The 23,615-nt window shown below is 46.0% G+C and overlaps 2 protein-coding genes across 13 annotated transcripts in view; one reads left to right on the plus strand and one right to left on the minus strand.

Moving 5' to 3' along the window:
• The window catches only part of pacsin3 (protein kinase C and casein kinase substrate in neurons 3), a 52,055-nt gene extending 35,703 nt beyond the window's left edge, over positions 1–16,352 (minus strand). For 5 of the 11 annotated variants that reach the window (XM_055649829.1, XM_055649817.1, XM_055649815.1 and 2 more), the window contains exon 1: positions 16,173–16,350. The gene's annotated coding sequence lies outside the window, so the exon portion shown is untranslated. Of the gene's footprint in view, positions 1–11,573; positions 11,836–16,172 lie in introns of those variants that run through there. The other 6 variants (XM_055649816.1, XM_055649818.1, XM_055649825.1 and 3 more) reach the window with 4 other exon arrangements.
• Positions 16,353–19,708: 3,356 nt separating this feature from the next.
• Positions 19,709–23,615, plus strand: part of LOC129705910 (lysosomal acid phosphatase-like) — a 50,805-nt gene continuing 46,898 nt past the window's right edge. For both annotated transcript variants that reach the window (XM_055649830.1, XM_055649831.1), the window contains exon 1: positions 19,709–19,929. In XM_055649830.1, coding sequence (XP_055505805.1) covers positions 19,819–19,929 — 111 coding nt within the window. In that variant the 5' untranslated portion in view covers positions 19,709–19,818. The remainder of the gene's footprint in view (positions 19,930–23,615) is intronic.

Here is a 23,615-nt window from a genome sequence, read left to right on the forward strand (position 1 = left end):
GTTGGGAATGAAACTTGGGGTCAGCGTAACCGGACACTGGATTGTACACGTACTAGCACTCCTCAGTTTCCCACACGGAATAGCCATGGGTGGGGCACTTTGGATAGGATGTGTACTTAAAATAGCTGCTCCAGAATCCACAGGCCTGCCCTGTGCCAAGTCCTGAGTGAGGTTAATAAATAGATGGAGCATCATATTGGATATTCAGAGCGAGTTCTGCACAACAGACTCCAAGAAACAAGGATCAGCTCCAATGCAAATGCCAACCAGAGGCATTCCTGACCTACCTTCGCCACAAAGTGATTCTCACTCCCAACTTGCCATCACTCGAGAACTGAACCATCACATCCGACCTGCCGACACTGCACTGCCAAAATGTTCACCGTCCAGCATTCCCCCTCCCCCTCCCTCTCCAATCCCACAGATGTTTTCCCACTCCCAATCTGCCCTTCCCGATCCATCACTACATGCCCGAATAATAGCCCTGTCCCACGGTACGAGTTCATTCCAAGAGCTCTCCCGAGTTTGCCCCGATTCGAACTCGGGAGATTTACGGTAATGGCCGCTCGTCGGTACTCGGGGCTCTCGTGGACATTTTTCAACATATTGATAGCAATGTGCAGTGTTGTTTTTCAACATGTTGAAAAATCTTCTCGAGCCATCCCGTGCTTACCTGCCATTAGCGAGTCTTCCCGAGTACCTGCCGTTAGCGTTACAAGCTGCTAAGAGACGTCCCCGAGCTCCGACGTACCCGCTACGTTCATTCTCCGTGCTTACCACGAGTTTGATTTTTTCTTTTTTAAACTCGGGAGAGCTCTTGGACTGAACTCGTACCGTGGGACAGGGCTTTAAACTGGACCTTATGTGATGACTTGAGGATGGGTAAATTGAAAAGAGCTCTCACATACCCACCCACAGAAACCTGAGCCCTTTCCCCAAATCTTCTCCCTGTTGAGATCCAAAGAAGGTGACAATTATATAAAGATCATTTAAGAACTGAGACCCATTCACACAATTCACACAATCAAACCAACAGATTTGATCAAAGGCATGAAAGAATCCCACCACATTGATCCCTTACCACCCCGAACATCACATCCGGTAATCAAACCCATACCCAAAAGGAAAAGCAGCTCACATAGATGGGGTTAATGGTAGAACTCAGATAAAGAAACTGATTACGGAACTGAGACAATAGCAGTGTTGTTTATCAGATTATACACTATGAAGCATTGCAATTAAGACTCCTGTCCTTCAAGCAGTATATTGAAAATATGCCCAGTGTCAAATCAACAATGTATGTGGATGACACAAGAGAATGGAAAGTAATAATCACCGAGGATGACAGGGATTGTCGGGGACATTCAGGAAACATCCATCCACAGGGCACCCACCTTCAAATCTGATCAGACACTCTTATGGTAGAAAGACAGAGAAGCAAGAAGAACCAAATGGTATACATGTTGCAAAGGCTGCAAGCACAGTCAGAGAGACAAAGGCTCTGTATAAATAAATCCTTGCTGATGAGAATGATATTAAAGCAAAAAAAACCAAACAGAATATGACGCCAGAGGCCATTTAGTCCCTCAAGCCTGTTCTACCACCCCATATGTGAAATATGTAGGTTGCATTTCCACAAAATATGTGGCCTACTTTTGCCACATACTTATGGAAACTTTCAATGTGTTCAATCCTCCTTCTTAATTACAGACTAAAGTAATTACCCAACCACAAGTATTAGGCTAATTGCTCAATAATAACCAGTTGCCTTCTTTTTCAGCTTTCTTTAAGAGCAACGTACCATCTTCCTATCTGATATTTGTGAATCAAGCAAAGATAATAGGCATGTTTGATTACAAACTTGAGTGGGGTTGGATAAATCCCATCCTAAGGTTCTGTCACGTTAGTGCCATTGCTTACTGCCACATTACTGTTTCATTTACTTCTCATAAGCCGGGAATACGTTTGGTTGAATGCTGCCCTGAGTCAATATGAACTGCATCCGCTGTTCCAGGTGTCAACTCGCCCCTTCCCACCCAAAACACCCCCTCCCCAGGTACTTTCTCCTGCAACCGCAGGAGATGCAACACCTGTCCCTTTACCTCCCCTCTCGACTCCATCCAAGGACCCAAACAGTCTTTCCAGGTGAGGCAGAGGTTCACTTGCGCCTCCTCCAACCTCATCTACTGTATCCGCTGTTCCAGGTGTCAACTTCTCTACATCGGTGAGACCAAGCGCAGGCTCGGCGATCGTTTCACTGAACACCTCCGCTCAGTCCGCCTTAACCAACCTGATCTCCCGGTGGCTCAGCACTTCAACTCCCCCTCCCATTCCCAATCCTACCTTTCTGTGATGGGCCTCCTCCAGAGTGAGGCCCAGCACAAATTGGAGGAACAGCACCTCATATTTCGCTTGGGTAGTTTACACCCCAGCAGTGTGAACATTGACTTCTCTAACTTCAGATAGCCCTTGCATTCTCTCTCCATCCCCTTCCCCTTCCCAGTTCTACCACGAGTCTTACTGTATCCACCTACATTCTATCTTTGTCCCGCCCCCTCCCCTGACATCAGTCAGAAGAAGGGTCTCGACCCGAAACGTTGCCTGTTCCTTCTCTCCAGAGATGCTGCCTGTCCTGCCTGTTACTCCAGCATTGTGTCTAAACTGTTAACTGTTTACTATATGTTACTATATCCAAGAGATTTGATTGTCATGTGTCCCAGATAGCTTTGCTTCGGCACAACAGAATATAGAAGGCATAAATACAGAACAGATCAGTGTGTCCATATACCATTGTATAAATATATACACACATCAATAAATAAAACAGATATGGTGCAAATAAACAGATAATGGGCTATTAATGTTCAGAGTTTTGTTTGAGTTGAGTTCAATAGCCTGATGGCTGTGGGGAAGCAGCTATTCCTGAACCTGGACGTACAATTATATAACGTACACATTTACAATTAACAACCTTGTGAATATTGCACCGCTTTTAGTAATGATAAATTTACAGACACCTTTCACACTGACATTGAGATCAATTACCCTAATGCTAACAGAAACAATTCCAAACAGGCTGAAAACACTGAGCAGGTCATGTCTTTGAAGTTACAGAAGGGGGAGGGAGTGTGAAAATGAAGATTACAAAGTCTTTCCATCATGGAGTGGAGACCAAAGCTATCAAAGGAACAATTTTTTTTACAAATAGTTGGAACAAAAGTTAGTTTAGTATACGGAGATACCTGTACAGTGAAAAGTTTTTGTTGCGTGCTATCCAGTCAGTGGAAAGACAACACATGATTCTGATCGTGCCATTTACAGTGTATAGACACATGAAAAGGGAATGATGGTTAGTTCGGGGTAAAGCCAGCAATGTCCGAACAAGGGTAGTCCGAGGGTCACCAGTGAGGTAGATGGTAGTTCAGCACTGCTCTCTGGTTGTAGTAGGATGATTCAGTTGCCTGATAACAGCTGGGAAGAAACTGTCCCTGAATCTGGAGGTGTATACCAACATGGCATAGAAATAATTTAAGCAAAAGAAAATGAAAGGTTTGGCTGGGGACGGAGGAGGTTAAACTGAGGGATGTAGCATGCCTCGTCAGGGGATGACTAGAGGCTACCAGAATCAAGGGATATGGGGAGAAGGCAGGCATGGGCTACTGATTGTGGATGATCAGCCATGATCACAATAGATAATAGGTGCAGGAGTAGGCCATTCCTGCCTTTTCCGCATATCCCCTGACTCCGCTATTTTTAAGAGCTCTATCCAATTCTCTCTTGAAACCATACAGAGAAATGGCCTCCACTACCTTCTGAGGCAGAGAATTCCACAGATTCACAACTCTCTGTGTGAAAATGTTTTTCCTAATCTCAGTTCTAAATGGTTTACCGCTTAATCTTAAACTGTGGCCCCTGGTTCTGGACTCCCCCAACATCGGGAACATGTTTCCTGCATCGAGCATGTCCAAACCCTTAATAATCTTATATGTTTCAATAAGATACCCTCTCATCCTTCTAAATTCCAGTGAATATAAGCCCAGTCGACCCATTCTTTCATCATATGACAGTCCCGCCATCCTGGGAACAGATTAGTCAAGCAAGATTTCCCCTTCGTAAATCCATGCTGACTTGGACTGATCCTGTTACTGCTATCCAAATGTGCTGTTATTACATCTTTAATAATTGACTCCAGCATCTTTCCCACCACCCAATCAGGCTAACTGGTCTATAATTCCCTGCTTTCTCTCTCCCTCCTTTCATAAAAAGTGGGATAACATTAGCTACCCTCCAATCCACAGGAACTGATCCAGTATCTATAGAGCATTGGAAAATTATTGCCAATACGTCCACTAAATCTAGAGCCACCTCCTTGTACCCTGGGATGCAGACCATCAGGCCCTGAGGATTTATCAGCCTTCAGTCCCATCAGTCTATTCAACACCATTTCCTGACTAATGTGAATTTCCTTCAGTTCCCCTGTCACCCCATTCCTCTGTCCCCTAGTACACCTGGGAGATTGTTTGTGTCTTCCTTAGTGAAGTACCTGTTCAACTCGTCTGCCATTTCCTTGTTCCCCATAATAAATTCACCAGTTTCTTTCTTCAAGGGACCCACATTTGTCTTAACTAATTTTTTCCTTTTCACATACCTAAAGAAGCATTTACTATCCTCCTTTATATTCTTGGCTAGCTTACCTTCGTACTTCATCTTTTCTCCCCGTATTGCCTTTTTAGTTACATTCTGTTGATCTTTAAAAGTTTCCCAATCCTCTGGCTTCCCGCTCATCTTTGCGATGTTATAAGTCTTCTCTATTGTTTTATACTGTCCTTGACTTCCCTTGTCAGCCACGGTTGCCTCTTACTCCCCTTAGAATCTTTCCTCCTCTTTGGAATGAAATGATCTTGAATCTTCTGGATTATTCCCAGAAATACCTGTCATTGCTGTTCCACCGTCCTCCGTGCTAGGGTCCCTTTCCAGTCAACTTTGGCCAGCTCCTCCCTCATGCCTCCATAGTCCCCTTTGTTCAACTACAATGCTGACACTTCCGATTTTACCATCTCCCTCTCAAATTGCACATTAAAGTTACATCCTAATGGTTCCTTTACCTTGAATTCCCTTATTAAATCCAGTTCATTACAAAACACTAAATCCAGAATTGCCTTCTCCCTGGTTAGCTCCAGTACAAGCTGCTTTAAGAATCCATTTTGGAGGCACTCAACAAACCTTCTTTCTTGGGGTCCAGTACCAACGTGATTTTCTCAGTCTACCTGCATATTGAAATCTCCCATAACCACCGTAGCATTACCTTTGTTACATGCCAATTTTAACGCCTGATGCAACCTGCACCCTATATCCAGGCTACTGTTTGGGGGTCTGTAGATTCCCATTCGTGTCTTTTTACCCTTACAATTTCTCAATTCTATCCACAATTACTCTACATCTTCTGATTCTATGTCACCCCTCGCAAAGGACTGAATTCCATTCCTTACCAACAGAGCCACCCCACCCCCTCTGCCCACCCGTCTGTCTTTTCGATAGGACGTATAACGCTGAATATTCAGTTCCCAGCTCCAATCCTCTTGCAGCCATGTCTCTGTAATTCCCACAACATCATACCTACCAATCTCTAACTGAGCCTCAAGCTCATCCACTTGATTTCTTATACTTTGCGCATTCATATATAATACTTTTAATTTGCTATTCACCTCCACTCTCACACCGGTCCCTATTTTACCGACCTTACTCTCTTATCCCTTCTTGAACTTTCCGACCCATTAATTCAGGTGTCTTTCGTAACTTTTCCAATACTCTCTTTCCCTTTAACTCCATCCTTATACTTCCAATTTGTTGACCCCCACCCCCCCCCCCCCCCCCCCCCCACTATAACAGTAAAGGTTGAAGGGAAGAGAATATATATCTTCCCCATCTATGAAAAGTCCCACACAAAAGGCTGGTTTTCAAGATGAAAGCCTCTGGAAAAAGAGTCAGTGGCAATATAGATTAAGTCCAGGACAAACAATAACGTGTCACGGTAAAGAAATGTTATCAGGCTGATAAACAAGTGTGTTTCTCTGGATCAATTCCATGACCGCCTAGATACAGGGTGGCCAGACCAAAGTTTTGTGCTGGAACTAGGGTCAAGGATCAGCAGGACAGCTAGACTGATCAAGGGAAGTAAACCTCAGCAAAGCCTTGCTTTAGCAACCTATGCACGCATCAACTCAAATGGTGTATAACAACCCATTGCCGTCTGTGTGCAAGTTATTTAAACATTTATTACAATTTTGCTACTTCTGTTACTGGTGTCATGCAAGCAAATACATGGAAATGAGAACGGATATATTTTGGTAGATAATCAAGCTACTGTATATAGGCTTAAATGACAGTGTCATTTGTCATCTGTCTCCGGACAAAAAAAGGGGCCAGGAGATAGCTCTGATGTGTAGCATTAAGGACAATCCCAAAAGATTTTATAAATACATAAGGGGGAAAAGGGGTAACTAGAGAGAGAGTGGGACCTCTCAGGAATCAAAGCGGTCACCTCTGTGTGGAGCCACAGAAGATGGGCAGGGTCCTCAATAAGTATTTCTCCTCTGTGTTTACCGAGGAGAAAGACAGTAGGACGGAGGAACTTGGGGCAGTCACTGGAAGTGTCTTGAGAGCAGTCAGGGTTACCGTCAAAGATATACTGAGGGTACTGCCATGTTTGAAGGTTGACAAATCTCCAGTGCCTGATCAGAAATACCCGAGGACATTGCGGGAAACTAGAGAGGAAATTGTAGGAGCCCTGATGTTGTGAGGATGTTGCCTTCATCAGTCAGATTATTGAATATAGAAGTTGGGAGGTCATGTTGCAGTTGTATAAGATGTTGGTGAGACCGCATTGAGAATATTGTGTTCAGTTCTGGGCACCATGTTACAGGATTGTCAATCTTGAAAGAGTTCAGAAAAGATTTACGAGGATGTTGCCAGGACTAGAGGGTGTAAACTATAGGGAGAGGTTGAGTCGGCTGGGTCTCTATTCCATGGAGCACAGGAGGATGAGGGGAGATCTTATAGAGGTATACAAAACCATTGGAGGAATAGATTGGGTAAATGTAGAGTCTTTTGCCCAGAGTAGGGGAATTGAGGACCAAAGGACATAGGTTCAAGGTGAAAAGATTTAATAGGAATCTGAGGGGTAACTTTTTCACACAAGGGGTGGTGGGTGTATGGAACAAGCTGCCAGAGGAGGTAGTTGAAGCTGGGACCATCCCATCATTTAAGAAACAGTTAGACAGGTACATGGGTAGGACAGGTTTGGAGGGATATGGACCAAGCGCAGCGTGGGACTAGGGTAGCTGGGACATTGTTGGCCGGTGGGGGCCAGTGTATCACTCTATGACTCTTTACGAAAGCTGGAATAGGAAACAAAGAGCTGGCTGTGAATTGCATAAACCTGTAGACGAATAATTTGAGGTAGCATTTAGTAAAGCAATTGAGATCTTATATTTCGTGCTGGTATAAAGTATAAAAAATGAGGTTACCCTGCAGGTGTGCAAACTACAGGTTAGGCAACAATTGGTTTGGACGTGCAGGTCCTTGACAGCGTGCTGAAAAGATAAACCCAAATGGCCATAATGATGAGATATTTCAGCCACAACATTAAACAGAAGATGGGGTTGTTTTCAGAGATAGCAGATTTGAAAGATGTATATACATTCAGTGCGTAGGAAAGAGTTGCAGATGCTGGTTTGCATCGAACACAAAATGCTGGAGTAACTGTGGAGAGAAGGAATGGACGACGTTTTGAGTCTGAAGAAGGGTCTCGACTCGAAACGTCATCCATTCCTTCTCTACAGAGATGCTGCCTGTCCCGCTGAGTTACTCCAGCATTTTGTGTCTATATACAATTAGTACTGGTTTAGATGTGGTGAAGGGAGAATGAGATGAAAGATAATCTCATTAGCAGGTGGTTCAAGAGTGAGGAGGTTCAGATTTAAGGGCGATGCACAAAATGGACTGAGAACGAGGGGCAAAATGTGAGAAAATCCTTTTATGCAGTGGTTGTGATCTGGACTTCACTGGTGATAAAAGTTCAAATGTAGTTTTAGATAGTTATTCCGGGCATAGTAATTGGCATAGCCAAGAGAAAGAGCAGGGGAATGGGACTGAGTGGAACTCTTCTGTGTCAGCCATTTTACGAGCGACTCCCACTCAATGACTCAGCCGAAGTGATTAAAAGACTGGGCAGTCTTCATGTCAACAAACGCTCTCATTACAGAATCTTGTCAAACCACCTTCTCTGCCATAGCCTGGTCTAGAATACGCATGTAGGACATTTTAGACGGTTGTAAACTGTTTTAAGTAAACAGGATTTTACTGTGGCACCGCCATAATTTAAAATATTTACTGGGTGAAGATTATGCAAAAGCTGAAGGCTTTGAGGGCAGTAGACCACACCCACCCTGTTCTGCACCACTCACCCTTGGCGTGACTTTTATTAACACTGGACCAATGCAAAGAAATTATGATAAACATTGATTAAACACGGGTTTGGAAGTCAAGGAGATTGACTGGATTTATACCAAGTAAGAGGGAATCACATAGGTTGAGACTGAGATTGTTCTCCTTACAGCAGAGCTGATGAAGTGAGCCTCTGATGGAAATATTCAAGCTCAGGATAGGCAGAAGCCATTTCTCGCAGCATGAGGGTAGCTGAAAAGAAGGGTTGGCACTCTGCACTAAGTTGTGATTTGATATGTCGGTGCCTGAAAACATGATTCAGTACTGCAAGGGAGAAGTTCAAGGGTGGAGGGAAAGTGCTGAGATTGCAATTAATTACGAGTTTTATAAGAGTTGACACAACCACAATGAGTTAAATGGCCTCTTTTTGTGCTGCATTACTTGTGGTCATTTGAGACACAGCATGATTCATACGTTTGAGGTGAGGGGGGAAAGATTCAATACGAACCTGAGGGGCAATGTGGAAATGAGCTGCCTGGGGAGGTCATTTAGGCAGGTAAACATTTGCACAGGGTAGGAAATGTTTAGAAATATTTGGGCCAAACATAGGCAGATGGGATTAGTGTAGCTGGGGCATCTTGGTTGGCATGGGCAAGATGGGCCAATGGCCTGTACGACTGTCAAAGAGAGAAGGGAGGGAGGGAGTCTCAGACTTTCTTAAAGAGCAGATGGCATTTGTTACGTACACTTTTTTTTTTAAACAGCTATTGATCCTTTTCACCATTATCCCTTTCACAACCTTCAAGCTTTCTCCAGCTCACCCACCTCCTCTGCTTTTCCAACTCACACGCATTCACTAATCTACATTTCATGCAGAATTGACCCACTCATAACTGCAATCATTCAGATATAAATCCTATGGCTGTAAGCCAGGAATCCTCTTTCTTATTTACCCGTGACCGACACTCAATTTCAAAGCCTCACTCATTCACACACAGATTCGACCCCCTCTACTTATTACTTTTCTATCTTGGGCAGAGTGGTCGTAGTTGTTTCCATGAAGATCATGCAATGCGCACACAACTCCACCACGCACAATGTTTACCCGAATAAATCATCATGTGTGCGTGTAGGTGCGGGCACACTGTGGGACAGAGGCCTCAAGAGGGCAGTGCCAGTTCCACGCAAACTAATGTCATCTCAGAGGCCACATTACATTAGCTTCAAAGGCAATTCAAAAGTCCAGCTGACCAGTCCCTCCGTGTCATCCACATCACCAGTGGTTACTCTAGCTCATTCACACTGCCGCACACAGCTTAGGTAATTGGGACCTGGGGTTGTCCAGGAGGTTGCAGGGAAGGGGGTGGGAGGTTCAACCAGGTATCCATGTATCCATTAGGGCCATGAAGAGGAGTGAAGGTCATGTTTGGATGATGGTCTCAGAGTGGGGAGAAAATACAAGAAGAGGGAACTAAGAACATGGCTGATATTTGATCTTCACAGCATTTTCTGCACAATCCAGACACCCCATTCCAGAAATATATCCATCTTTTTGATTGGAATTAATGACAGAGCTTCCATGGGCATTTCGGGAGAGATTTCGGAAGATTTAGCACCTCCTGTGTGAAGGCATGGAACCATGTCAGTGGGACAATGGGAGAAGAGAGACGATGGGATTTAGAGTGAGGGTCAGTTGGGGTGGGGCGTGAGAATGGTCGACTGTGGGTGCTGGGGTCTGCCCACTACCACTGATGACCAACTGTGGAATTGAGACATTGGTGCTTTGAAGTTGGCTGCATGAGCTACCAGCCATGGTAATCATTGGATTCGGGTGAATTCACGGCACGAGATACCATTAGCCCTATTGCGTCTGTGTTGGTCAAAAAAGGATCACCCAATTTAATCACTCCTCCCAGCATCAGGTCTGTGATCAGCATTTCTTGCCTCTTCAAATACACATCCAAGTGGTGTGTAAATGTGATGGAGATTCTGCCTCTCCCCACTTTCCAGGTAGCGACTTCCAGACTCTCATCAATCATCCTGTGAATGAATATTTCCTCACTTCTACTAATTAAGCAGAAAAGACTACAAAAAGTAGTAAACACTGCCCAGTCCATCATCGGCTCTGACCTCCCTACCATCGATGGGATCCATCGCAGTCGCTGCATCAAAAAGGCTGACAGCATCATCAAGGACCCGCATCATCAAGGACCCACACCATCCTGGCCACACACTTATCTCCCCGCTACCTTCAGGTAGAAGGTACAGGAGCCTGAAGACTGCAACGTCCAGGTTCAGGAATAGCCATTTCCCCACAGCCATCAGGCTATTAAACTCAACTCAAACAAAACTCTGAACATTAATAGCCCATTATCTGTTTATTTGCACTTTATCTGTTTATTTATCTCCGTGTGCATATATTTATGTAATGGTTTATGGACACACTAATCTGTTCTGTATATTCTGTTCTACTATATTCTGTTGTACTGAAGCAAAGCAACAATTTCATTGTCCTATCTGGGACACATGACAATAAACTCTCTTGAATCTTACATCAATTCTATGACGCTAACTAACTAACCTTTCTGTTAAGGTTGATGGGAATAGGTAGATAAGGCCAAATTTTATACACATCAATTAAAAAACCCCACCCGATATACCTTTTTAATAACCACTTTATTCACCCGAGGTTATGAACTGCTTACATTTAAACTCACACCGCTCCTTGCACCCTCAAACCTTGTAACATCTCGTAACATGCATTACTTCAGTTCAGGATTAAATGCCATTTAGCTACTTTTCTACTCAATTGACACGACCATCTACTTGTCTTTCCTTGCAGTCTAACTTAGTGCGAGTGAAATAGATGAACCATCACGGTGATGGGACAGCGATGGGGAAAAAGAGTGGGCAGTGATAACGGCCACAAACACCAGCAGTTGCCTTGCCTTGAGCGAGCAAGGGATGGGGAGAGGTTCTGCTGCAGGACCTAGACTGACACAGGATCAGCGGAGGCCAAAAACACTGCAGATAACGAAGGCCGCAAATAACATTTCACCTCAGACAACAGCCTTCAGTACTCATCCCCCAACCCACAAGAGTAGTGAAACCCTATTGTCTTTACACACCTCTAGGGCTGCTCTTCTTGTCCATCTATTGAAGAATGCTCATCGGATCTCCAGAGTTACAATGCTGAGCATAGTTCTTCGCATTCTTTGCTTCCCACACCACAACAATCTGCTCTCAGCTTTTTTGCCGAGCAGCTGCTTGTGCCCACACACGGCAGTGGCTACCGGTGGTGAATGGATCCTCTGTGCAAAAGCACTGCATGCAAATAGACAGCAGCCATCTGTTGCACACTCCACCAAGCCACAGCATAAAAGGCTACTTGTTCTCAGGCTGGTCTTGTGGGGCAGGGAACTCCACCCTCAATAAAGTCCAGAGGGAACTAGTCGAGTGCAGCAATCAGATTCAAAATGCATTCCCATGCTCCTCCCTCCCCCTCTCTCCCCTTATTTCTGCCATAACCATTTCTCCTGTCTGTGCCCACTCCATTCCCTTCCTCCTTCTGCTTGCAGACAGGCAAGCACTCCCCTCTCCCCTTCCTTGCATAAGCACATTCACACCCCCCTTTCCATGCCATTCACAACCAAACTCTTTCCTTCCCCCCCATCACTCTTCTCCTCATCCCCACTGCATGTTAACATTGACACCCTCCCTTCCTAATCCCTCTCACTCCTTCCCTTCACACGCACATATCTCCCCCTCTCTCCTTTTCCCCAGAACATTTGTAGGTATTCTGTCTGTCCCCCTCCAAATTGTATGTGTCGACACAAAGCATCTCTTGCATGCTCTGTCCCTTCTTCCTCTCTCTTGATCACTCTCACCTTTTCTTCTGCACTTGTACAATTCCTTCTCTCTCTCTCACTCCGTGCTCTTTCCCCCCCACAGCATACACGCCTGCATCATTCCCCTCGAGTGTACACTACCAAATTTCTGCTTCTCCCCTTCCTTTCATTCAAATGCGTGACAGCATCTCCCTCCATCGCTATGCACGCACACCCCTTCCCTCCATCCATTGCAGTCGTATCCGCTTCATTCATCCCCTTCACACGCACTCCTTTTCTCCGTTCCTTCCCCTACAATATGTTCCTTTCATCTCACCTACATGCTCCCTCCCTGCTTCTTGCGTGCCCAGTCCCTTTCTTCTTTCCACCACTCTCTCCCGCTCTCTCTTCTACCCATTTTCTAGTGTGAACACCCGTCTATCTCCCACTCCCTGGCATGCTAATTTTATGCACATTCCCATCCCTCTGGTGCCGGACTGCCCACACCCTACCAGCGCATGTCCTTACACCTCTTCACACCTCGGCCCATCACCAATACATCCTTCTCTTCATGTACTCTCTCAGTCCCTCCATGTTCATTACTATGGTCTCTCCATGTCCTCCCATTTGGCCAAACAAACCCTTCACCTACTCCTTCATCCACCCCCTCATTTTTCTCACAGCAGGAACTCTCTTTTCACTGTACCTCGGTATATGTGACAGAAAACTAAACTGAGCCTTGCGCAGACACAATCTCCATCCCTTTACACATTTGCTCAGCTAGCACTGCAGGAGTCACATACATGACAGAACGGGCTGATTTCAAGCTGAAGGTTGTTGGGAGAGGAGAGTTGATCACTTTGGTGATTGTGTGGGGAGATGATAACTCAGGGCACCACCTGGAAGGTACGTGTGCTGCTTTGCCAGGTATCTTGCAACAAATGGCTCATGTCATCTTCTGCAAAAAAAAAACAAATTGCTGGAGGTATTCGACCGGTCAGGCAGCATCCGAGGAGGGAAATGAACTTCTGACATTTCGGGTCGAAATCAAGACGAAGCATCCTGCCCCAAAATGGTGTCTATCATTTCTTTCCAAAGATGCTCCTTGATCCGTTGAGTTCCTGCATCAGTTTTTTTTGTTCAAGATTCTGGCAATCTTTCATGTCTCAAGATTCTTGGTTTCTTGGTCCTCCAAAATATTCCAAATGGAATTTAAACTGGAGGTGGAATTCAACTACCTGCATGACATTAATGAACTAAGTCAGTTTATTTCCCACAGGTGAGCAGTTGTTGTGGCCTTTGCATGACCAGTTATTGCTGTTTCCAAATTCCAGAATGTTAACAGCATTTAAATTCCACAGCCACCACCAACCCTGTCCCCCTTCTCCTCCTGCATCTGCTCCTTCATATATACCCACTCTCTCTCCCTCCCCATCTCAAGCTCTCACTCCCCCTCCCTCCTACTCACCCACCCCCCTCCATCCCCAATAATGTGCACTTGCTCTCCTCTGTACCTCACCCACATGTTGTGTGCACCCACTCCCTCCCTCCCACTTGAGCATGCATGTCCTTTCTGCCTCACTCCGCTCCCATGGTCGCCTGCATTTCCTTTCCTCCTTCCCTGCCTGTGCGCATCTTCCCCATCACATCTGCTCTCCTTCCTTCAAACATGCTCCTCCCCCTTCCTCTTTAGGTCTGGATGTGCATTTCTTGCTTTCCTTTGTATGCGTGCACCCCTTCATACACAAGCATAGCCTCTCACCCTCTGTTCCAGTTTGTGTACATCCCTTTCCCCTCTGCTACTCTTCCACCTTTCCCTTGTGCACTCGCATTCCGCCTCTCTTCAGCCTTACTCCTCAGCTGCCCTCTTTTTCCTTCTCGGTCACTTATTCTGCACACTCCCAACTTTCCCTCGAGTTTGGCTCACCCCCTTGATTTCAAGAAGTCTCCAGTCTGACCATCAGTCATTGGGCACAGGGTCCTGTGGGGTGGAGTTAGTTGGTAATAGACAGAAAGGTCCAGCAGACACCTATCTAGCCAGCGGATACAACGTAGTGAGCAAGGTTAAAGATGTCGGCTGTGTGCTGGCCTCGGGACGGCTGCTATGGAGAGGAGACGGTTGCCCACCTCTTTGCAGAGTGTGGATTTGCAAAAAGAGTCTGGAGACGTATGCAAGGGTCCCTGGAACGCTTTATCCCGAACAGCTCCGTCACAGAGGACTCTGTGATTTACGGACTGTTCCCAGGGACACATTCAGAGACTGACATCAAGTGCTGCTGGAAGGTCATCAACTCGGTGAAAGACGCCCTTTGGTCTGCCTGAGCGTTGTTCACCACCCAGCAGAGAGAGATGTCCATCAGGGAATGTTGCCGACTGGCCCGCTGCAGACTGCAGGAGTACGTGCTGAGGGATGCACTGAAGCTCGGTGCAGCCAACACCAAGGCTCTGTGGGAGAGGACCACAGTCTAGGGCCCTTCCGCTGCTGGACATGGGGGGCACGATATGGTGGAGACGCCCCTCAAAATAAGGGAAGGTATCCCATGCCAGTGGGCCACATGAGCGGCACGCGTGGGGGACAGATTTGTGAAATTTGAAATGTATACACTGTATTGAACAATTTGTATAGCCTCCGAAAATGTCGGATGAATTTTTTCGCACGGTTCACGTATTGTATATATTTATTATTTGAATAAAGTCTATTTTGAAATTTAAAAAAATTAAGAAAAAGGTTGTGTGCCGGGTGATGTTATGGAACAAATCAAGGGAGGGGAAGGTTGTTGGGTGATGAGAGTTGATCGCTTCGGTTATTGTGAGGGAGATGGTAAATCGTAGGTTAGGTGTGCTGCCTTGCCAGGTATCCTGCAGTAAACGAAGTATTACTTGACAACGTACTGGGAAGATCCAGCTCTTTAATACATGGCTGGGATCAAAATGGAGGAGATCCAAGCCACGAAATGAAATAACTGGATCTGAAGTACTCTCAGTGAATGGAAATAGTGTTACCAATGGATCTGATCCAGGACTGACTTCATGCCATATTCAATTCTGACATAAAGGAAGGAATAGGGAGAGCTAATTGCAAGTAATTAAATTGCTGAGTAACATTACTCTATGTACTTTGGCTTTCACTAAGACGGTCTGGTTTACTTAGAATATCTGACATATTGTATGTTGCTGCATCAAATGTGCCCTTCAACGCTGTAACTTCATAATTCCAGTCCCGCTGCATTTGAAAATTAAACACTTGAACTCTTCAGATAAACGAGTAAAACTGTGGCCAAGCTAGAGAGCAATCACAGCGACAAAAAAAGTCAATTGTTCTCAAAAACATTGCACCCACGGCATTCGTTCGCCTTCACTGTCCCGGATCCCTAGACTGATATTCCTCACAATTGTTCCATAGCGCGCAATCCCATACCTCCACTCGCAGGTCCCGCCATTCCCAATCCCTGCCGCCAGCATCGCTTCCTCAGCCCTCCCTCATAGCCGGTACCTCCTGCTGTCCTCTCCCTACACCGCCACTACTCAGCCGCACAGAGTGGACCCAGAGCGCAAATCCACCTCCTCTCTGACACCCAGTCCTCACCCCCTCTCACAACCTCCCTCAATCTCACACCAACCTCCCTCCTCACTCCCACAACAACCTCACCCCCTCCCTCACTCACTCCCCCCCTCTCTCTCACTCTCACAACAACCTCACTCGACGCTGCAAACAGTAACTAAACTTCACAGGCATGTTCTGTGTTGCGCCTCGGTGCGACCAGAAGGCGTCAAATACGTCGCACAAACCCCCCCATAGATTTTCGCTGCCCCGCTGCCCTGATCACCGATCCACACTGGGTTACTGAGCAACAACCCCTCCCCTCCTTCTCCTACCCACTCGCTCAATCTCGGACTCACCGCCTCTTGTTTCTCGCACGGCCTCGCAAACCCGTTCAGGCTCAACCCCGACTCCTTCACTCCAGGTGACCCATGAGTCACTCTCAGCTGGTCCGGCAGTGTTTAACTCTTTCACCCAGGGTCACCAGTAAATTACTCGCAGCCTCTCTCTCTCTCTGTGTGCTGGTCGCAGTAGTTAACCCTTTCATCTAAGGTAACCAGTGATTCACTCTCAGTCCCTCTGCTGGTTGCAGAGCATTTTAACTTTTTCATCCAGGGTGACCAGGGAATAACTCTGCTGGTCTCCAATTATTTTAACCCTTTCACCAGTGATGACCAGCGAATCACTCCCAGCTCATCCATATAGATCTTGCGCTGTTTAACCCTTTCAGCCTGTGACTGTTCTGTCAGCCCACTCTGCTGGCTCCAGCATGTTAATAAAGATAATCTATTATTTCAATGTTTAAGCATGTTAGACCAACCCATTGCCCATTCTTATTCGTGCATGAGAAGGTGGTGGTGAGCAGCGATTAATCTTCTAATGAAGGTACTCCTCAGAATTATAGATAGCCACAAAAAGCTGGAGTAACTTAGTGGGTCAGACAGTATCTCTGGAGAGGATGAATGAATGAATAAATTTATTGGCCAAGTTTGTACACATACAAGGAATTTGCCTTGGTGCTCCACTCGCAAGTAACAACACGACATACAGTAAACAATTAAGAATAAAACATTAAAACATTAAACCAATAATAAAACATTATAGTTTAAACATGTGAATGAAATAAAATACCAGACCAAAAGGAGGCTACAGACTTTCGGTTATTGAGTAGAGCTACTGCTCGTGGAAAAAAAAGCTGTTTTTATGTCTGGCTGTGGCGGCTTTGACAGTCCAGAGTCACCTTCCAGAGGGAAGTGCTTCAAAGAGTTTGTAGCCAGAGTGAGAGGGGTCAGATATGATATTACCTCGCTCGCTTCCTGGCCCTTGCAGTGTACAGTTGGTCATATTGGGGATAAGGTTGCAGCCAACAACCTTCTCAGCTGCTCGAACGATTCGCTGCAGCCTCCGGTCGAGACCCTTCTTAAACCTAATGTTTCTCCTCACCCCAAAAAATCATGGTTTCCTCACCCTAGCTACTCCCTCTAGAGGGTAGTTGACACTTCTGCCTTGTCCAAGAGATGATGATATCAATCAGGGGCATAGATTTGAAGTGATTTCTAGAAAGATTAGGTAGGAGTTGAGGAAAAAGGTTTTCTTGTGAAGAGTCTGAAATTCATTGCTGAGTGGATAGAGACAAAATTTCACATTTAAACATGATTCGAACTATGGAATTTGAAGGATGTGGGGAACTGGAAGAGAAGAGGATTTGTGCCTTGGCACAGCTCAGCCATGATTATATTGAATGACAGGACAGGCTCTAGGGGCCAGATGATCTATTCCTGCTATTTTTGTGTGCGATGTAGAAGGTACAATCCAAGTGCTGAAAGGCAGGATTAGGTTGGGCACATAATCAGTGCCCACATCTCAGAGCATTCACAGGGAAACTACAAGAAATTGATGCCCCGTGTGCAACTCCACAAGGTGGGCCATGTGGAGTCACAGCAGAGAATATCTTAGAATGGTCCAAGACTATGGTTCACGCCAATGGTTCACAAGTTCACAAGTTATAGGAGTAGAATTAGGCCATTCGGCCCATTGAGTCTTCTCTGCCATTCAATCATGGCTGTTCTCGGCCTCCTAATCCCATTCTCCTGCCTTCACTTAATAACCCTTGACACCGGTTCTAATCAAGAATTTGTCTATCTCTGGCTTAAAAATACGGACGGTTCTCAGAAATGACTGTGATATAGAGAGATATAAAACAAATGAATAAAAAATATGCAAAAAAGTAACAATGATAAAGGAAACAGGCCATTGTTAACTGTGGGCTAGGTGAGAACGAGTTACAGACAATTAAACTCAACAGGACGTCAGTGAAACTAGTACAACAACTAGGGTGGGAGGGGGACAGAGAGAGAGGGGATGCAAGGTTTACTTGAAGTTAGAGAAATCACAATTCATACCACTGAGTTGTAAGCTGACCAAGTGAAATTTGACCTTATATTTATTAACAGCCTGTAATGCAAGCACTTGCCAAATGTTTACTGCACATTTTTTTAGTCATTAACATCTACATAGAATCATAGAGAGAGTGATACAGTGTAGGAACAGGCTCTCCGGCCCAACCTGCCGACACTGGCCAACATGTCCTAGCTACACTATGTTGGGTTGGATGCTCCTACCATATATTCCCAGGTTAGGATATGATTCCACATTCCCTCACACCTTACCCTTCTATGTGTATTTAATTTCCCTAACCCCTGACTCTCAGTCTGAAGAAAGGTCCAACTTGAAACGTCACCCATTCCTTCCTGATGACTGACAGATGTCAGTCATCAGGGACGGCTCGGGGTGGGTCTCGGTTCGGGGCGGGTCTCGGTTGCTAGGGGCATGTCTGGGTTGCTGGGGCGGGTTGATGTTGCCAGGGACGGGTCTAGGCTGCTAGGGGCGGGCCAATGTTGCTAGGGACGGATCTAGGTGTCACTGTGGCGCAGCAGTAGTTGCTGCCTTACAGCAAAATGCAGCGCTGGAGATCCGGGTTCAATCCCGACTACGGGCGCTGTCTGTATGGAGTTTATACGTTCTCCCCGTGACCTGCGTGGGTTTTCCCCGAGATCTTTGGTTTCCTCCCACATTCCAAAGACGTACAGGTTTGTAGGTTAATTGGCTTGATAACTGTAAAAATTGTCCAGTTTAAAACTGTCCAACTTCCAGTATAGTCCCTGGTGGACTCTTCGAAAGGTACAAGGTACAAGGTAGTTTGCTAGGAGCAAGTCTATGTTGCTATGTTGTGTTGTCTGAAGAAGGATTTCGACCCGAAACGTTGCCTATTTCCTTCGCTCCATAGATGCTGCTGCACCCGCTGAGTTTCTCCAGCATTTTCGTCTACCTTCTATGTTGCTAGGGGCGGGTCTATGTTGCTAGGTAGGGGCGGGTCTATGTTGCTAGGGGAGGGTCTATGTTACTGGGGTGGGTATATGTTGCTAGGGGCGGGCCTATATTACAAGGGGCGTGTCTATATTGCAAGGGGCGGGTCTGGGTTGCTAGAGGCGTGTCTGGTTGCTAGGGGGTGGGTCTAGGTTGCTAAGAGCGGATCTAGGTTGCTAGGGGCGGGTCCAGGTTGCTAAGGGCGTGTCTGTGTTGCTAGGGGCGGGTCTAGGTTGCTAGGGGCGGGTCTAGATTGCTAGGGGCGGGTCTAGGTTGCTAAGGGCGGGTCTGGGTTGCTAGGGGCGGGTCTATGTTGCTAGGGGCGGGTCTAGGTTGCTAGGGCGGGTCTAGGTTGCTAAGGGCGGGTCTGAGTTGCTAGGGGCGGGTCTGGGTTGCTAGGGGTGGGTCTAGGTTGCTAGGGGCGGGTCCAGGTTGCTAAGGGCGTGTCTGAGTTGCTAGGGGCGGGTCTATGTTGCTAGGGGCGGGTCTAGGGGCGGGTCTATGTTGCTAGGGGCGGGTCTATGTTGCTAGGGGCGGGTCGTTGGGCCGCGGGTCAATGTCATCGTGCCTCTGCCACCTCGCCGTTGTGATAATGATCGGGCGCCGCTAAGTTGTCCAGTCGCTGAGTCTGGCTACTGGATGGCGGGCCCCGAGGCCACGGCACTCCATTACCCAGCTCTACTGCTCGCCCTGCTGGTGCTCGGACTCCACACACCCGCGGCTGGAAAAACTCTCAGATTCGTCAACCTGGTGAGAGCGGAACGGAGAAAGTCTAGAGTGTTTAATCATTGTATGTACAGACAACAGACAATTAGAGAAGGAGAGGGGAATTGTTGGAGGAGGCGGAATGGGTAAAGAGAGGATGAAGGTCAGGCAGGGAGCGCGGAAAGAGAGCAGGGCTGAATGACAGGTAAGGATTGTCCTGCATGTGTGTGTGCAGAGAGGAAAATGAGGAATAATATAACAAAATTATGCAAATTGATGGAAATTATCTGCAAAACAGATTGTTTTCAGGTGATACATTTTAGGGATATCGGTATGATATTCTCGGCAAAAAGAATAGAAAATGATTTTTAGTGTGGTATTCCTGCTTTGACAAGCAAGCAATGCCGACATAATCAGTCCTTGCCTTTCCAAATGCTCTCATAATCCCCCAGTAATTTACCCACCGCTAATTTTAGGCTCATCAGCCGTTAGTTTCCTGGCTTGTTCTTGCGGTCCTTAAGTAAAGGTAAAACGCCTCACCTTTGGCAAACAATTATACCAATATTTCTGTCAGCGCCCCAGCAATTTCTTCCCTGCCTGTCAACAATGCCCTGGAATAATGCACTTTGTGCAGGCTCTGGGGAAATATCCACCTTTAAGACTGCCACTACTCTTGTAGTGTGGATATCAAAGATTATAGAGGAAATGTTCCAAAACATCATTATTCTCTTCCCAGAATTCCCAAGTTTCCACGACTTATACCATTACTCTGGCATCGTCTCTGGATTACAATCTTTGGTCCCTGTTTGGACGAGTCTTTGAAGGAGTTTGGAGCCAAGCAGACCTGCTAAAACCCAAACTGAAAGTTGATAAGTGTAGGAAGGAACTGTAGATGCTGATTTAAACCAAAGATAGACACAAAAAGCTGGACTAACTAAGCGGGACAGGCAGCATCTCTGGAGAGAAGGAATGGGTGACATTTCGGGTCAAGACCCTTCTACGCACTGAAAGGCACGAGAAAGGGAAAGAGAGATATAGACGACGATGTAGAGAGATATAGAACAATGAATGGAAGATATGCAAAAAAAGTAATGATGACAACAGGCCATTGTTCAATGAAGAAGGGCCTCGACCCGAAACGTCACCTATTCCTTCGCTCCATAGATGCTGCCTCACCTGCTGAGTTTCTCCAGCATTTTTGTCCAAAGGCCATTGTTAATGGTCTGTTGGGTGAAAATGAGAAGCTGGTGTGACTTGGGTGGGGGAAAGGGATGGTGAGAGAGCGAATGCTGGGGTTACTTGAAGTTAGAGAAATCAATATTCATACCACTGGGCTGTGTAAGCTGCTCAAGCAAAGTATGAGATGCTGTTCCTCCAATTTGCATTTTGACTCGCTCTGACAATGGACGAGACCCAGGACAGAAAGGTCAATGTGGGAATTGGAAGGAGAATTAAAGTGTTTAGCAACCGGGTGATCAGGTAGCTCCAGGTGGACTGAGCGAAGGTGTTCAGTGAAACGATCGCCCAGTCTACGTTGTTCTCATTGATGTATAAGAGTCCACCTTTTGAACAATGCATACAGTAGATGAGGCTGGAGGAGGTGTAAGTAAATCTCTGCCAAACCTGGCAGGACTGTCGGGGTCCCTGGACAAAGTTGAGGGAGGAGGTAAAGGGGCAGGTGTTGCATCTCCTGCGGTTGCAGGGGAAGGTACATGGGAAGTGGTGGTTTGGGTGGGAAGGGATGAGTTAACCAGTGAGTTGCGGAGAGAATGGTCTCTGCAGAAGGAGAAAAGGGGTGGAGATTGGAAGATGTGACTGGTAGTGTGATCCTGTTGGAGGTGGCGAAAATGTCAGAGGATTGTGTGTTGTATGTGACCGCAATGTGGAAAATGTCAGAGGATTATGTGTTGTATGTGACATTCCTTAAAGAATGAGGACATCGTCCTGGTATGAAATACCTCATCTAGGGTGCAGATGCGGCGTAGACAGAGGAATTGGGAGTAGGGGATAGAATCTATGCAGGAAGTAGGGTTGAAAGAAGTGTAGTGGAGATAGTTGTGGGAGTCAGTGGGTTTATAATAGGCTTCAGTTGATAGTCTATCTCCTAAGATGGAGACGGTGAGATCAAGAAAGGGGAGGGAGGTATCTGAGATGGTCCAAGTGAATTTGAGTGCAGGATGGAAATTGGTGGTGAAGTTGATGAAGTCCATGAGTTCTGCATGAGTGTAGGAGGTAGCACTGATGCAGTTGTCAATGTAACAGAGTTCGGGGATTGGGCCAGAGTACGCCTGGAACACAGGGATTGTTCAACATAATTGATAAGCAAGTGATGTTTATAAAGAGCAACTTCTGAGTTCTTCCATAAATGTGACTTTTGGAAGCAGATGGATTGTAATTATCCAGATTAACTATATATTTTTTTTAATTTTTGTGTGCTGCGTATACCTAAAGCTTTGGTAAACTGCAATTGAACAGTTCGGATGGTTTGGCACCTGGTTCATAGAGTTGTAGAGAGAGGCGCAAATGATTGAAACAGGCTCTTCGGCCTGATGGCTTTGCTGATAATGATGCCTTTCGATGCTAATTCCATTTGCCTGCATTTGGCCCATATCCCTTTTTTCCTTTCCTATCCATGTACCTAACCAAATACTTTCTTAATGCTATGATTTTACCTGCCTTCTTCAGACTCGAGTCTGCAAGAGGGCTTCTCCAAAGATGCTATCTGTGAGACCCACTGAGTTACTCCAGCACTTTGTGTTTTTTGTTCAAGATCCCATCACCTTTGTTCCTTGTGTCTAATATTCTGATGAATCATTTCTGCACTTTTCTAGCATTGCCACATCCTTTCAGTGCGGTGACCAGGACTAGTTGCAGTATTGCAAGTGTGGCTCATCTAATGTCTTGTAGAGCTGCAGCATGATGCCTCAGCTCTTACACGCAGTACTCCTTCCTATGAAAGTAAACTACATGCCTTTTTCACTTCCCTATCCACCAACGATGTTGCCATTTTCAGGGAGCTAGGACTTCCCTGTGAACTAGACCTCACTGTTTCTAAGGTCTCTGCTGATTACTCTGTACGTTTGGCCAGTATTAGGCGATCTAAAATACAATACCATTACTCTCATCAGAATAAATTCTGTCTGCTACAGATCCATCTAACTTTCCACCTGATCCATATCCCTCTGTATCGTTCGGCAACCATCCTTGCTACATCTGCAACTCATCAGTCTTTGTATCGTCAGCAGATTTACCTATGAGACCACAGACAGAAATGTCCATGTCACACAAATAAATGACGTCTCATCCAAGTCATTGATGCACAAGACAAACAACAAAAGTCTTGGCACGAATCCCTGCAGTGCTCCGCTAATGTCGAACTTCCAGTCAGTAATTGGAGATTTACTGTGCTGCTTCATTTTCCCCATTTTTGTGTGAAGATCAGTGTTCCAAGTCTGTGGGTGATGATGTAATCTAGTTCTGGACTGGATACTTTCAGTTCTGCAATTGGAATGTTGTCTTGTAGCTTTTGCTGATCTGTTGGTTGTGAGGTCATAGTGGTTTATCAGCAGAGAGCAGAGGCCACCCCGACTGAAGTCCCGTCACCCACATGGAAAACAACTCCTAGCATTCATCCAGCCAACAGAGACAAAAGTACACTGGATAGCCACCAAGTGGTCACAGGAGTGGAATGCAACCTCATCTCCATTACACAGCCACCTATCTTCACTAGA

This window comes from Leucoraja erinacea, chromosome 18 (genome assembly GCF_028641065.1).
Source record: "Leucoraja erinacea ecotype New England chromosome 18, Leri_hhj_1, whole genome shotgun sequence".
NCBI classification, from domain to species: domain Eukaryota; kingdom Metazoa; phylum Chordata; class Chondrichthyes; order Rajiformes; family Rajidae; genus Leucoraja; species Leucoraja erinaceus.